A 16,573-nucleotide genomic window follows, 5' to 3' on the forward strand; every position below is an offset into this window, starting at 1 on the left:
GGAAAGGTGCCTTTATCAATTTAATACTTCTTAACAGATTTTATAGCCACTTTTACAACACAGGTGAGGCTTTTTTTTTCATTTTCAATTTAGCAAAGATCCACATTCGGCTCAGCTGCAGGTTGATAATACTGCGCCGATGACGCTGGATTCTCTTTTCTTGTCTATTTTTAAAATCTATTACTTAGAATCGACGCGACATTACCGGATAGAGCTGGAAACCCTTCGTCATGTGACCCCGCATTGTTATCTTATCTTGACCTTGTGTGTCTTTATGGCGCTTGTCATCTGATAACGTGCAAAGTGTCTCATCCAAAATTGTCTGCTGAAAAAAAAGGGTAACGTTCCAGTTGTTAAGTCCTGCTGAGAAAGAAAGGCGGAGGTGGAACTTCACACCCCGAGGCCACATAGTCACTCCATGCATTCATCAACACAGACCACAACGGTGTTAGTAAGATTTTCCCCTTTTAATGCTTTCTTTTCTCCAAAACAGTTATTTCCAGTTTAAAGTCAGTCACCTAATCGAACTGTGCATAATAATCAAGACAAAATCCTGATGCGTCTTAAGTTTGCTTTGATTACGACGCACCCAAAATTAAAAAAAACAAACCCAAAAACTCTTTTGTGACATTAAAAGTTTGCAGCAAAACATTCAAGCTGTCTAAAACCCCCATAACAGTCATTTAGTGTACGTTTGTGTCTGCGGCCGTCAAACATTTCTCTATTAGAACGCTTCCGTTTCATTTATGGGATTTTTAATCCAATGGACGACCATTCAAAGGTCGGCGTAGAGCCAAGCATCAAGTGGTGGAAGGAAGGGGGGGTAAAAATGTCAAAACTGAGCGTTCACGTTCAGTTTCGTTTGGCCGAGCTGAAAATGTATTCGCTCAAGTCGGTATTAAAAACAGTTTGCCTGTGGTTCCATCTGTAAAACACACTCTTTCATATTATCGTCGATCATCTGAAATGACGTGAACTGCATTCGTGTTAAACAGCGGGCCGACAGCTGGAGATTATTTTTTTACACCTGCGAAAGTTAAAAATTTGGCACGAGTCATCATCCACTTTCATAAAAACCACAATGTACAGAATTCCATACAAACATTTCGAGGTTTGAGGTGATTCCAGTTATTTCATCCAAACCATGCAGCTGGACAGGTGCAGACGCGGTTAATGCAGCAGTGACTCTCGAGAAAGAGGAAGAAGAGTTTGAACTGTGAGACAATCACATTGAAAAACTAACAAAAACAACAACAACAACAACAAAAAAGTGGAACATTTTTTGAAAACGAACCGACAAAAAGAACGTTTTTCATTCCAAGACATTATTTCGAAAATGGCAATTTCCACCTGAAAACGTGAATTGGAAAATCAACACGAATTTCCTAATTGATATTTCTTATTTCTGTCCGTTTATACAAAATAAAACATAAAAAGGGAAAATTTCAAGAAATTTCTCTAAATTTTTCAGACAAAAACTTTTGGGGATTTCAACTTTTTTTTTTTTTTTTTTTTTTTTAATATTTCACGCCCGAAGTTTAATTTAATGAGTTGAATTGATTTCACAGAATCTTTTTTTCATACCAAGAAAAACAAATAAACAAAACACCACATCTTAAATCGGTGAGACGTTGTAACGGATACAAATATTCTGTGCATCTCGATGGGTTTGTCTTTCTTTTCTTTTTTTTTTTGTACTACATTTCTTTTCCTGTCGTTTGTTAAAAAATATATAAAATATTAAGAGAACATTTACAGGTTTCATTCAGGTTAAAAACACATTTTCAATACTTCTTTTCAAAGGTATTTACAAATCTCTGGATGTGTACTCATTGTCATTCAGCTGTCAGCACAGGAAGGAGCGGGTGGGTTCGGTGATGGTTGAAGAAGAATATCGCTCCCAATGTCAGCCATTTTGTTTGGATTTTTGTCATGTTTTAAAATTTCGGCATAAAACGAAATGCGCACAGGAAATGATACAATATTTGTATTAAATCAACATTTCTCCGAACAGGTAAAGAGATTTTAGATATTGTTCCTGACCTGAGAAACATCAGCAAATCCTCAAATGGATCCAAATAACTCCACTGTCATCCTGTACGAAGAGGTTGGGTACCATTCACATTCGATTTGAAGGTGTTGGGCTTTGTATGTAGTTGAAGCCGTTAAAAAAAAAACTACAAGAAACAAACAAAGAAACCCAAACAAACTTATTTTACAGGCATGATGCTCGTGTTAGCTTTCGCTTCTCCAGGACCTCCAGGCAGCTTTTAGTCATATTTTGCAGTTTTACCGGGTGTTACCTCATGTCGGATGTTTAGCCGTATCCAATTTGACTTTTAAAAATGACAAATATTCATTAACGGTGACGATGTCTGCATCAAGTTTTAGAAGTCAAGCCACACTAAAAAGCGTGTTCCGCTTGCGGTTTCTCTTTGCATGTTGAGCTTGACGGTACTTTTTTTTTTTTCCCCCTCGAGCCTTTGGTTTCACACTCAGCTGTGCTTTCAGGTATTAACATTTGGTACAGATTATTGTAACATGAACTAATAAGCTGTAGTACTGTAGTACTGTTACCATTTAGCTTGAGTCAAGAGACCGTTTAAGCGTCATTTTTTATATAAGCAGTGAGCTAAAATGCTAAACGCGGCTAATCAATTTAGAAATCAGTAGATATGTGACAGTTACTTGAAAAATACTGCATTGTTTTTGATGAACGAATGATGAACTGAATCGGCCCTCTGACTCCAGTTTCAGAGCAGCATGAAGATATCCATCCATCCATTTTCTATGCTGCTTATCTATTAAGGGCCGCGGGGGGCAGCTGACATTGGGCGAGAGGCGGGGTTCACCCTGGACTGGTCGCCGGTCCGTCGCAGGGCCATCAGGAGCAATTACGGGTTCAGTCTCTTGCTCAAGGATACTTGGACATGGTCACCAGAGGAAGTGAGGATCGAACCAGCGACCCTTCGGCTGCTAGACGGCCACTCTACCTCTGAGCCATGCTGCCCCTCAGCACAAAGGCAAAGATGTACTTTACCTCATTGAAATACTTGTAGTTTGAGAGCATGGGAAACAGTGAGCTGTGGTGAAAGGTATGCGCGCATGTTGAATTGGTCAAGGTTAGCCAACTCGTATCTGGGACACTCCGGGTGAAGTTTTAACTCTGAACGTTGTGGCGTTGTGTCAAAGAATACCGAACAGCATCATCCAGTCTTCTGTTTACTGAGGTAGCGACTCCCCCGACAACCTGTACAGCCTCCCGTGAGACCTTTGACCCCTCAATTAGGGTCGACAGCCATTTTTAGCGGGCAACTTCCATTAAATTCTGTATTTTTAAGTATAAAAAGTTTAAAATGCTCATCATATCTATATGTAGATATATCTATATCTACCAATATATATATTGATATATAGATATTATAATGCCGCCATTCTTTTTTTTTTTTTAAATAAATGATAGATGCATCCAGCCAATTCTAGTTCGTTTTGTTTACATGCTGAAAGAAAAATATCCCACTTTGTATCTGAATGAAACAATTCTGTGAGTCTGTCTGTTAGATGTTATCTGCTATTAGCGCCACGTGTGTATTGACTACGACACCCTAAGGTCTCAAACATTCCCCCGCATCAACATGCTCAGGGGGAGGCGGGGGAGGGGGGGTCAATCACCCTTTTTATTGACTAGAAAGCATATCCATTCTGCTAAAAGAAAAGTAAAAATAAACCGACCCAAATACAACATTCATACAAGTTAGTGTAAGGCATTCCTGTAGGTCACGTGTGTCGTTCATGCCAGCAGCGTCCTCGTCCCAGACCTCAGCTCATCAGTCTGGTGTCCCGTGAACGATTCACAGTTTTTCAGTCAAAGGTTTCGAGCATTTAACCAGCTTCTGCTCAGTCACGCGAGTCTTTAATACAGTTCCGGCGATGGCTTTGGTCCGTCCTGCAGTTAAGACTGGAAATTATACATACACAGGAGCCGTAGTTCTGAGAAGATTCATGCAAGACTGTACAAAACTGTCCCTCGCTGTCCAAGAGGACACAAGAGGATGGGGGGCGTTAGGTGTAGTCCTATCTGTGGGAGGAGCCCAACATGCTGCCAGTTGAGGGCGTGGTGGTGGCCGTAGCACTGTAATGGGGGTAGTTGTCATTTGCCGGTGGGCTCGGGAGAATGGAGTTTCCATTAGTGGGGGAGCAGCTGAGCTGGAGTCTGCGTAGGTACTCGGCGTGGACCGGTTTGTGGCTCTGCAGTACTTTGATGGCCTCGTCAACGGTGAACCACTCCCGCTTACGGCCTGCAGAGGGAGACAGTTTACAGAGTATGACTCGGTGTCAGAGTGACGCGTTACTTTCTTTTGGCTCCCTGACAACAAAAACAATTATAAACAAATGTGTTCCAGACTAAGCAACAGTCAACACTGAAACAGGAAACGCCAAAAGAAATAAACAACACAAACAAACAAACAAACAAAAAGGGAATAAGTTAGTAAAACTGTAAATAAAAAAAATAAAAACAGTTCACATTTAAGAAAGGAAGGACGAAAAGGTCAAATAAATGAAGTACAATAAAAGTGATTCCAATTAGAAAAAAATGACAGAATAAAGTACGCTCAAATGGATAAAAACAGATGAATAAATCTGTCAAATTAAAAGAAACCCAATTAAAAGCTATATTTAAAAAAGGTAGCTTGCTTTTTGACACATGTTTCTTCTGTGTGGGTATTTCAAGATCAATGGAGTCATCAGCTTTTCTTGGTGCACAGAAGAACACCACAAAAAAGGCAGCTGATGAATGCGATGAATTCAAAGGAGGGAAGGTTTGGTCGCTGGTCTGCCGTCTTGCAGCAGATCGCTTCAAAGATACTGGCATCCAGACTCGTGGCAGCTGTAAAATACTGCAGCCAAGGAGGACTGCAGGTGACATCAGCGGACCAGATTGATTGATAAGCTCCGGTTGACGTTACTGCATACCTCAGTGGATTATAAAAAGACACACACACACACACACACACACACACACACACACACACGAAGAGAAAAGCGCACCTATATTAACGGAGTCCTCCCAGGCCTCCAGCGTCTCTGTGACGGTCAACACGTAAACATACGTCCGGTGCTTCCGGTCCTGATTTTGCTGTAGAGGAGCGATTAAAAAGCTGAATAAATATCACCAGAACACAAAACCAAAAAAAGGACAAGATTTCAAAACATTCCGGTGAGGCATAGCTTTTTTTTTTTTTTTTTTTTTTTTTATAAACGAGCTTACCTCAAATACACCGAGCAGACGTCCTAGCTTGCCCTTTACGCCAGCCTAAGGAATAAAAGTAAAATGGGTTTTGTTGTTGTTGTGGTTTTTTTAATCCAACAATTTGGGGCGTGCAATTCAACCAGACTTTTATTTATTTGCTTTATTTGACAAAAAGACAAATAGAGGGTGAAAAAAAGGGAAGGAAACATTCAAAAGTTAAGAACTAAAGTTGGGTTTTTGTCTGTTGTGACCTTGTAGCTGCAAACTTTAATTGTTGTTTCTCTTAAAAGGTGTTACGGGCTCTATTGAGAGCAGTGGAGTGTTTCAAAGTGGTTGGATGATGTCTTAAAGAAGGGAAGGACTTAATAACATTGCACCTAATTCATTAAATTTCTTCTTAGCCTTTTTTCAAGCCCTCAATTTAGCCTAGCAGGCAGGAAGCAAAGCCTAATGGCTGATTGTTCTGCATTGCTCCTGAAATCAATAAGTTTTTGCTATTTGGGTGACAGTCACTTGCCAGACGCGCACAACAGAAGACAGCAGCAAGGAGTTATGAACACCCATCAGGCTTTGCTTCCTGTCTGAAAGGATAATTGAGGCCTAAAAGAGCCCTGCAGTGTGCAAGAACAAACTTGCGCAGGAGAACATTGGCAGAATGAGGCCCGATGTTCTGACTGCAGACATTCAGCATCATCTGATATCATACACAGTCCAAACATGAGCTCCTGAGATCATGGAAATGTCATCAGGCATCTTTCATAACACTTAACAGTTGTTTTATTAATCAAGATCCCTTCAGAGTGATCACGTTTAAGACACATGACATCTGCCCTCCCCCACACACTGAGTTTTCTTCTTCCCTTCTCAGTGTCACTCTGTCCTGCTGATGTGTCCAGTGGCTGGCCTGCCCAGCCTGTGATTGCGCAGGAATCCAGCGAGCAGCCAAGTTTAGACCACTGACGTGACTGAGAACAAGTTGGTTGGGTTTTTGTTTTGTTTTTTTCTTTTCAACAAGCGAGACCTCTGGGATACCACCGGACTCCTCAGTCACCCAGCTACTGACACCGTAGACCTTCAGAAATCTCAACCTCGCCATGACTACAGCTGCCAGTTGGCTGCACCCCCGAAACCACAATTCTGGTCACTCAGCGTGTTCTTTTTCATGTATTTATTTTACTGTAAATGAAAGTGTGACGATCTCAGAGTCATGTGGGTGTGATGACAACTGCAGACATTTTGCAGGATTTAAAAGAAGGATTAGAAAGTCCTTTCCTGAGTCCTCAGCATCCAGCTGCCCATTCACACTCTGCCACCATACAGAGGAACATTAACACCTGCGATTACTAAGTACTACACCCGTGCTATACTTGTCCTCCCAGGACAGTTATAAAATACTCCTAGTGATATATGGGCCTGTCCTTTAACAGTAGGAAGGTTCTGGCTGTTTAGTATTTGATGCGTTGCGTCTTAAAAGCAGGAATCATGTGTAAAAAGTCCTGAAATTTCAGCTGATATTTGAATTTCCTCCTTTGGATCCCCGTTATGTAACAGATAGGTGGACTGCGGCTATATGTTGAAAAGATAAATACATATGTAGAACTAGAAGTGCACTCAAGAGCGCAAACCTCAACCCACGCCACGTTAAATTGATCAAAATGAAAGGGTTTCTTTCCTCACCAAAGCTCCACCCCTTTTACTGCGTTTAATGACAATCAGCAGTGGTTTTATGTACTCTCAGTGAACAAACAGCACCCTGAACACGACCTCCTTGGTGGAGATAAAGCTCTGACGGCTGTTATTTTGGTTGAGAATGTGTTTGACTATGTCTACTTATTCCATTTTGAGTTAATAATAACTTTATATCAACACACGGTTGACCTATAAAGACGAATGACCCCATTTACCTCCTCGAACACTTCCCTGACTGCAGCACCACAGGGCTCCTCCTCCGGCTCCATCCCTCCTCCGGGAACGATCCACTGGTCCGGGTGCCGACTGCTGCTGACCAGCAAGACCTGTTCCAAGGAAGCACAGTGACATTTAACTGTGTAAAAATAATCATTTTTTTCCCCACTGTGATATGAAGATAAGGAACACAGATACACGTGCCTGATCAGCTGGAAGACTAAAATCATAAACTCTTGACATAGTCTCCTGGAACTCGACTTGAAATTTAGACTCAATTTAGTCTCCGGATAGATTAGCGATAGCGTAACTTACACTTCCCCACAGATTGAATACGAAAATGCAGGGTGTAGCCTCAGCAGCATCACTCGCTGCTCTGTCTGATGATAGACACTCCAAAACACCGGCTGAAGCTCGGTTGCGAGGCAAATGAACAGCCGGATGTGTGTTCTCTGATAAATTAACCGTGTGCTGCAAGTTCGTGACTATTAGTTCCATATTGATGTACTGCCATGTGAATTAGGTGTGTGTGTGTCCCTTTTTCAAAGTTATGGGATATAATATTGTATATTTTGCCGATGCCTGATATGATATGACAAACACATACGCCGCTACCGATGACGTGCCGATATTGTCCCAAGATGGCGAGGTTTAGAAATAAGATTCTGTTAATACATGTACACTTGTCGCTTCATAGGATGCGACAGACCAGCAGAGGGCCAATGAGAGCAATCAAGAAGGCTTCACCCCCCCCCCCCCCAAAAAAAATTATTTTAAACTTTTAAACACCGGTGTTCAACATCAGCAGCTTGAGAATCCAGTGACACAATTAACACAACCAACTTTGTTCATCTCAGGAAAAGCCACAACAGTATATTGATGTGTCATTTTTATCTAACTTATGGGTGGGTGGAATGTCAGCTTTTACATTCAAGCCATGAGACGTGGGTTCAAATCAATTATGCGTTTTTAAGACTACTGTCACTGCACCAACTTGGAATTTCATGAGACATGAAGGTTAAAGACCAGAGGCTTCCTCCAACTCCAACCTCTGCTGTTTGGTTTAGTTTTAAGAGGTATTTTTCAGTCTGGGATATTTTTGTGACCCAACCAGCTTCACATTTTCAGTAGCGTCGTAGTAAACCGATTATTTATCCACACACTTTTAAGTATTTGTACATTACGTCTGTTAAGTTTCTTGTTCCCCTTCAGGCACACACACACACACACACACACACACACACACACACACACACACACACACACACACACACACACACACACACACAAGCTCTCGCTTCAAGTATTTATAAATTTCTAGTGCCGGGAATGAAGCTCAATCAAAGCCACTGCTGAGCTGCTTCCAAAACAACTTGACCTCAACTAACAATGCACGTAAACCAAGCACTCAAAATCAGTCAGCACCCCCCCCCCCCACACACACACACACACCCAACCCACCCCCCAACCCCTGAACCGTCTGCGGAGCTTGAATTACACTACACTTGCAGTGTGCACTGATACGGACGGATCAGATGTACCTGTGTCTGCACTTTCTGGAAGTATCCATATAGGAACCATAACACAAGACACAAGCCCACCTGCTGTAAACCTTAGCACATTCTGATAGAGCTATTCAACCATCATTAACACACATTGTAATAAACGGTTTACAGAAGAACGGCTAAAAGCACAGTCAGCTATTTGTGCGGCGTTTAATTTGCGGCACTAACGGCGTTTATTGCATCTCCCTCTAACATCAATATATCTATAACACCAGAGAGGTCGCCTATGGTTTTTGTCTGCTCAGGAATTTTAATAAAAGTGAATACACATTCATTTACTAGAGAAACATGTGTTTAGCAGCTTGTGGGACAGATGGCGGCACGCACCTCACAGCTGATCGCCACGTCCAATAATCTGAAGCTTCAGTCTGTCAGTTAATCCAGACACATGAAGATTCCCTTACGCTCTCTAATGGGATTCTGGCTGCAGAGAGCAGAGGAGTTCAGAGGTTCTCCAACAGGCCGGAGGCAAGGGTCATACTGACAGAACAGCACATGACCGGGGCCTTGACAGCGATCTCTAGCTGAGGCTGCTTTCCTCACGTGTGCTGCTTATTTACAAGTGTGGGGACGTTGTATATAAATGCCAAGCATGATGAAATGGATACATATGTCCTGTTTCCTGGACATGAAAGGGCTCCAAAAACACATACACAGCAGGTGAATGCACTATATAGCGTGCGCTAAGTGTGTTCGAGGCTGGGGGGAGGGGGTCTGTCGTGCCAATAAAACAAGGAGAACATGATGCCTTTTCACTGAAATTCGTAATAAAACAGACACAGACAAGCTTCACAGAGTGATGTAACAGAAACTGAAGATGAATTGTTTAATATCGTGTAAGGTTAAAGAAATTAAATTGACAAGAAGACTATTTGGATTTCATTCTTCTTGAAAACTGGATACCACCTGCCAGATGTGTCTGCAAGTGCAAGGCAGAAAGGGCCGTTGCAGAGGTATAAAAATACATTCTTTTGCTCTTTGTTTGCTGGGTGTGTTTGAGCACACCCACCCATGCGCTGCTGTCTGGTTAAGTGTGTGTGTGTGTGTGTGTGTGCGCACACACGCGTGTGTTTTGAACTGCAGCCAGCGAGGTTTAAAAGGGAGAATGCTGGTGTCAACGTCCCCAAAGCTGAAAGTGTGGTATGTATAGAATAACAAAAAAGGTAGAGTGTTTCCGGGGCAGCCGGGACGAACCCTCGTCAACAAAAACACAGCATGATCTACATTTAGCTTTCTTTTAATAAATACAGGAATGTAGAGTACTGAATCGACATATTACAAACTGTATATAATTAGGAATTTAATCTTTCACGTGTCCTGTGAAGATGAATACGGATACACACTTCATGAGCGGGAGCAGCTGGGGTTTTAGAGCCTCGCTAAGGGACGCTTCATAAGAAGAGACACTTGTCATCACAGTGAACTCAAGCCTGCAGGCTTCCATGGCTGACACCTCGTCGGCTCGTTTGAATTAAATACAGCTTCTATCATTTCTGCTGCATTTCACTTAAATTAGTAGCAAAAAAATATAGTCTGATGACATTGGGAGTCTTGTGAGTTGGTGTCTTTATTAAACCACTCTTGAAGACAAATCAGACCAAAAAAAAAAAAAAAAAGAAGCTGATTCCCTCTTTTGAAATAGCTGCAAGCAATACTAGCTAACATGACACTAACTTGCTAACTTCTCTAACACCCATTCAGTTAATGTGGCTAACATTATGTGGCAAATTCAGTCATGGGGTAACCCAGCACTGTTTCCAAATCAATCACACTCACACTTTATTTTTGGAAACAGGTTACTTACACATCTAAACTAAATATACAGCTTAAGTTAACTTGTGGAAATTGTTACATATTATATTTTTTTTATTTCCAACAAAGCAGCTGCATAATTTATCCATGGCTGTAACAGGAAGTAGTCCATTTACCTCAAAGAACTGCTGGTGGCACAAAGCTAACTAGTTGCTCAAAGCTAACTAGCCGTCAACTAGTCTTTGGAGGGTCTCAGATCCCTAAAGCAGGTCCAGAGAAGAGAAGTCTGGCTCTCAGGAGGATGGTCAACACACATATTTCCCAAGAATTTGGTGCTAAACTTTTAATATGAGGGAAACAAAGTGTTCAAAGTCATGCTAGCAGCTCGATGAAGGAGAGCGCGGCTTTTGGCTCACGTTAGCATGATAATTTATTCAATTATTGAATCATAACAATAGGTTCTCAGAATTTTTGAACAAAAATCTGTCACAGCAGTTGTAGAGATAGTTTGGATCCAAGTGAGGAGATCAGCTGACTGCCTTTCATAAAGCCGTGTCACAAGTATGGTAAGTTTTCTTGACAACAGTTGAAGGTATGAGGGTAAACACAAACCAGGGACTCACACCATCATGATAGATAGGTCAAAGGTCAACTGACAGCTGAACTCTGAGCACAGAAACCCACTTATATTTGGAAAGAGGGGCAGGCTGAAACCCCAGAGGGAGCGCATGAGTGTTTCCCGGTGACATTTTATGGTTTTGCAACTCACACCATTTACCAGAGGGGCCCTATGTGTAAAAGGGGAGGTGGGCAAATTCTGTAGCTACATACAGTGAATCTCTTCTGGGAAATGGAAAAACAAGCTGGGCAAATGTCAGCCAGTCAGTTTGATGAATTTTCAAAACAAAACAAAACAAAATAAATAAAAAAAAATAAAAATCCATCAAACAATACAAAGTTACACGAGGACAAGCTTCACTTCTGGGGAAAAAAAATGACATCATAGAGAGAAAAAGTCAAAGACCATCTGAACTTGCAGTGAAAAGCCGATTTATTTTGAGGTGTAGGAGCTACCACTGACAGTAAAAGAAAGTAAGTCTTCTGGCCTCAGCAGGGACAACACAACAGCAAGGGATATTCTGGACAGGAGGACATAAACACCTCCTCCCCAATGAGGAACGCCTGTAGCTGTCAAATAAAAAAAAAAAAAAGGCTCTAAATGCCACGCCAGGCTGGGTACTGGGAGGAGAGAATGATGGAAAGTCTGAGGCACTCCAGTAAGCAAGTGCATGGGTAGAACCAGTGGCTCTGAAACAGTAATATTCTCACTGTATTATCAACAAATACGACATACAGAAGCAGAGACCGGGTCACCTCACGATGAAGCATCCTCTCCTATCTCGTCTTTTACAGCCTCCTACAGCACCTTCAATAAAGGCTGTAATCTAATTGTCACAGAGGTTAAAACTTAAACTGTCACCTTAATCACAGTTCATCTCTCTCATACAAACAAGGGCTGGCTCTTGGCCTCACAGTACGATTTGATCGAGATATATTGCAATGCTTCATCGAATCTACTGAAACTAGTCAAACTGAAGCCGAGAATACCGCCCAAATATCCATCCATTTTCTATACCACATCCATTAAGGGTTTTGTGTGTGTGTGTGTGTGTCGGGGGGGGGGGGCTATCCCAGCTGACATTGGGTAAGAGGTGGGGTTCACCCTGGATGGGTCCCCAGTCCATTGTAGGGCCATCAGGAGCAATTTGGGACTCAGTATCTTGCTCAAGGACACTTTGACGTGGTCACCAGAGGATGCGAGGATCAAACCAGCGACCCTTCAGTTGTTAGACGGCCACTCTACCTCCGAGCCATGCTGCCCTACCACCCAAATATTGTTTTTATTACACAGAACTCAGTACCAAATGTTTGGAACATGTGTTATGTACAAGGTTGCATATGAAGCTAAAAAGATTTTTATCCTGGTTGAAATTTGGAAATATCAAAATTGCAACCCTTAATATCCATGTAGCTCGTTTCCTAGCTGCTATTCGTAGCACTCATAGCATTACTGGGAGCTCTGAGGTCAAGCTAAACAATGACGGTGTCATTATTTGATATCAATATTTCCTTTGTTATGAGAAATGAAAGCGAAAACCTCTCTGTGACAAAAATTGGACTTGCGGGAGAATCTGTGGTTTCTTGAGTCTTCCCCTTCATTTCTCTGTGGACACATGCTGTTAAACACAGGTGTCTTGTGTAGCCATCTCTGCTGTCCCTCTGCACTATCGGGCTCAAGCGTCCCCTGCTCAGAGAGAAATTGTCATGGAGTTCCTCGCCCCCGATGGCTCAGCTTTCTCCCTTCCTGTTCAAAACAAAACCGTCCTACAGCACGTAGGACTCCTCTTTCACCACAGTCGGTTCTCCTGTTTCAGGGGACCGATTGTGTGTGTTTGGGTGCGTGTTTAAGGAGAGAATTGATCCCACAAAGGCCAATATCTTGAGCTTCTCTGGCAATAAACGGTAATGTCAATACAAAATCACAGCTCCAGCGCTCAAGACCTGTTCCCTCACCTCAAGTTAAGTCATCTCTGACTTTATCAGCACAACTGTACGTCAGAGCGTGAAAATCCTGAGCACGATGGTCACACCTACACACCTCTGTTGTCACAATATCCCCAGTCTGTCCTTTCCTGTAAGTGAGAGTTAAATAGCAAGAATCACGAGGTAACAAGCAGCTTCTTAGAAACAAACTAGGCGAAAGTGCCCCAGGGGGTTTTATAACTAACACTAAGTGCAGATATAAACCCTCATTTTAATGAATTTCTGAGGAGGCCCTGATCTGTTATGAAACTTAAAACTAAAAACCAGACATGATGACATAACAAGCATGTGTGGTGCTGATGCTTGTGTGTGAATCTAAAGATTTTTTTGGTGTGCCAGAAAACAGACTGGGATGTTTTAGCTGTATATTGTGTAACACTCCACACTCAGAGAGGAGGGTGGATTCAGACGTGACATCAATAAATACTAGATAGTCCTGATGTCGTTGCACAAGTTTGTCTTACTAATCACGTATGAATGTTCCTATGAGCCCCACAGGAGCCAGAGGTACATGAGATCAATGCAAGATTGTTTTTTTGACAAACTGCATCTGGCAGGATTTTGCCAAGACAGAATTAACTGTAAGAAGCAGGCTATATTGGCTAATCCACTATGTGAAGGAGGCATTTATTTTCACTCATTTGTTTTCGTATGCCTGTGACCTTGGGGTCAGCTCCTCCACCTGACTGATTATCAGTTTTGATATTCAGCTTTTTTTTTTTTAATCCGATGTTAGTTAAAAAAAAGTGTTGCCGTCTCTCTCTCTCTCTGTGTGTAGGCTATTTGTTTGTTTATATATTCATTCATTAATAAAGTTTATGAGAAATAATGGTGGAAGCACCAAATTTTGAAAAATGGTCATTTCTTCATGAAAAAAAATACATACTGGTCTATACTTAGCGTGACCTCATACCAACTAGCAAATCAAAATACAGCCTCCTTGTGACATCATTATGCTCAACACCTCTCTGGTCATTATTCAACATTAGTTCAAGAACAGAAAAGCTACATATCAGACTTTTTTTTATCATATTCCTTTACTACACGCAAGCTTACAATTCTGAACCACGTCTGTCAAGGACACCTGACAAACATGGATATAAACAGCAACTTGACTGGTTGAAGAGGGCAAACAGCTTCAAGGTGGGAGTTCTGCTTTATGTGTATATTTACTTTCTCTTCTGGGGCCTATGGCACCAAGAAGACAAGTGCACACACCCAAGGTATATTTTTGTTAAGTGGCTTGACAAACTGCAATACCCCCCCCCCCCCCGCGCCCCCCAGCTATAAACTAAAAAGGGGTAGGTTTGGCACTAGATTACCAATCACAAAAAAATGAGAGGCCTTCAACTGCTTTCACCATTCAAGAAAAGAAACAACATAATTTCAATACATGAGGTATATTTATACATAAAATATGTTTAATATATTGACTCTGTCCTCAAAAGCAGTGTGATACGGGACTAAAAAGACCTTAAAGCAGTACCTTTAATATTTTGCGTTCTTGGCACATTGGAGGGAGGGGGGAAAAAAAGAAACAAAAAAATTAAAAAAAAAATCTGTTCGCAAAACAAAAAAGCATATTGCAGTGTCTCGAGAATTTTATTGAGACAGAGTATCGAGAATTTTACCATCAGTGGGTAAACAACGCGATTTGGTTTGAGTATATAAATTCTAAGAAAAGTATCAAGGACTGACCTTGAACAATAAATACCATCTGCAGTTGTTCTTAGTGTTAAATAACACTGAGAAAAGTCCTTTTGACACATCGACATCATGTGTCAGCGACCTCTCATGTATTATTTACATGGTAAAGGCCCCTTTAAATTCTCATCCACATTATTGCTACGCAACTCGAGGCCGGTGGGTCGGGATGCAGCATAACCATGAATGACCACTACCTGGTCATAGATGCTGCGCTGTAGGGATATTAAATGTACTATGGTGGACAATTTTCAATTGATATTATCAATAAAGATTTGAGATAATATTCCCACGGAACACAAACCGTCGTTAAAAGTGGTTTAAACCTGAAAGAAACGTCTAAAAATGAGCGCCTCGCCCCCTGTGTATCTGCTACTTAAAGTTAGCAGAAGCTAAGCGGAAGTATTACGCATTGCCTACAAAATAAGACCCTCGCCTCAACGCAAAGCACAGTTCTGAACTAACGTTTAACTATAAGAGATTTATTTTGAAAGCCCCGACCGTCAAGTACTGTCGGTAATCGATGTAATTCTTGACAACAGTCGTTTTTCTCTACGGGCTCCTGAAACTAGCCAAAACTGGATAGCCCAAGGCACATCAGCAGCAAAAGCACGGAAACACACACCAACACAGTCGCATGAGATAAATGTAAAAATAACAATAAAAAAAGAGTCTAAACCAAGTTACATCTATAGGATAGAAAGGAAAAATATGTGCATTATTCACGAATATAGACATTTTTATTCATAAAATGTACTGTGTGACAGATGGGTTGCTCATGGGTATGACTAGGCCACGAAGTCCTACTCTACATTGTTCATGTGGTCCATGAACGCCTCATGGCGTTGTAACCTACCTCTTCTTCACGTTCATTCTTGAAGCACAAACACGCCGCACGTTTCTTGAAGCCCTCGCCGTCGTATGTCCTGGTTTGGTTCGGTTTCAGCTTCATCCTGGATGTGGTCTGCCTCCGCGGTAAGTACAACCGGCAAAAACAGGAGGTGGGAGACGGGGCGAGGAGGGACGGTCCAAGGAGTTAAAAGCAGAGGCGCCGCATCGTTGCTGCTAGAGCATCCGTGACGATCAGTCAGTCATTCGAGGATGAGGTTGATGGTGGCACTCCAAGCTCGCTATTTTCCTCTAAAGATCAAGGCGGGACGACGAGAGATGGATAAGTCAAAGCTCCAGCTGCCGGCTGTGATCTCCAGTTGGCGGTGTGTGCAGCCCCGCAGGCAGAGGTCTTATGTAGACTCCAGCCTACACAGCACAGCCCTCCTCTGGATCTGTCTGCGCATGGCCGCTGACTCAGTACATTGATCCAGCACGGTGTAGTCGAGGATAACTCCTCTGAGGCAGGACGGCACTGATTGGTCGAGCTGCTCTCAGTGGGCGGAGTTACACTTCCCGATAATAAACAAATACCTAACTCCTGCGGATTTATAAAATTCATAAACCCTCTGTCACTAATTTGAATTAACGACACTCTCAAGTTTGTAATTATCAATCTTTACCTTTTATCTGCTACATGAGTTCAGGTACAGAAACTGCTAAGATATCAAACTGTTCGGCCCTAAAGTGACATTTTGTTATGTATTTATACATTTTATTTCTGTGTAAAACCTTTTTTTTGGCCTGTTTTTTTATCCAGTGGATGTAAATTGAGAAAACCTTCAAAACCTATGAAATATACTCTACCTTGATACACTGTATCTTCTACTTTTACATTGTAACTTCATAATAACTAGAAAAACATCGATGCATAAAAACACATATATACATTTATATTTACTGT

The 16,573-nt window shown here is 41.8% G+C and overlaps 1 protein-coding gene across 1 annotated transcript; it reads right to left on the reverse strand.

Annotated features, from left to right (window-relative positions):
• Positions 1 to 322: 322 nt before the first annotated feature.
• On the reverse strand, positions 323 to 16,076 carry nudt4b (nudix (nucleoside diphosphate linked moiety X)-type motif 4b). Its single transcript, XM_086202177.1, has 5 exons — positions 15,638 to 16,076; positions 7,156 to 7,266; positions 5,270 to 5,314; positions 5,050 to 5,137; positions 323 to 4,298 (listed from the first exon to the last, which is right to left on the reverse strand). The coding sequence occupies exons 1-5, from the start codon at positions 15,731 to 15,733 to the stop codon at positions 4,075 to 4,077; spliced, it is 564 nt and encodes a 187-aa protein (XP_086058303.1). The 5' UTR covers positions 15,734 to 16,076; the 3' UTR covers positions 323 to 4,074.
• Positions 16,077 to 16,573: the final 497 nt, after the last annotated feature.

This window comes from Aulostomus chinensis, chromosome 4, assembly GCF_037954235.1.
Source record: "Aulostomus chinensis isolate RoL2024-O1b breed Wild chromosome 4, RoL_Achi_v1.0, whole genome shotgun sequence".
NCBI classification, from domain to species: Eukaryota; Metazoa; Chordata; class Actinopteri; order Syngnathiformes; family Aulostomidae; genus Aulostomus; species Aulostomus chinensis.

What these genes read in the sequence shown, in the direction of transcription:
- nudt4b (XM_086202177.1), bottom strand. Translation starts at nt 15,733, where the DNA reads ATGAAGCTGAAACCGAACCAAACCAGGACATACGACGGCGAGGGCTTC. An exon ending in AGAATGAACGTGAAGAAGAG is followed by an intron (nt 7,267 to 15,637) that starts GTAGGTTACAAC and finishes TCCTTGGAACAG; the next exon opens with GTCTTGCTGGTCAGCAGCAG. An exon ending in GGAGGACTCCGTTAATATAG is followed by an intron (nt 4,299 to 5,049) that starts GTGCGCTTTTCT and finishes CTCCCTCTGCAG; the next exon opens with GCCGTAAGCGGGAGTGGTTC.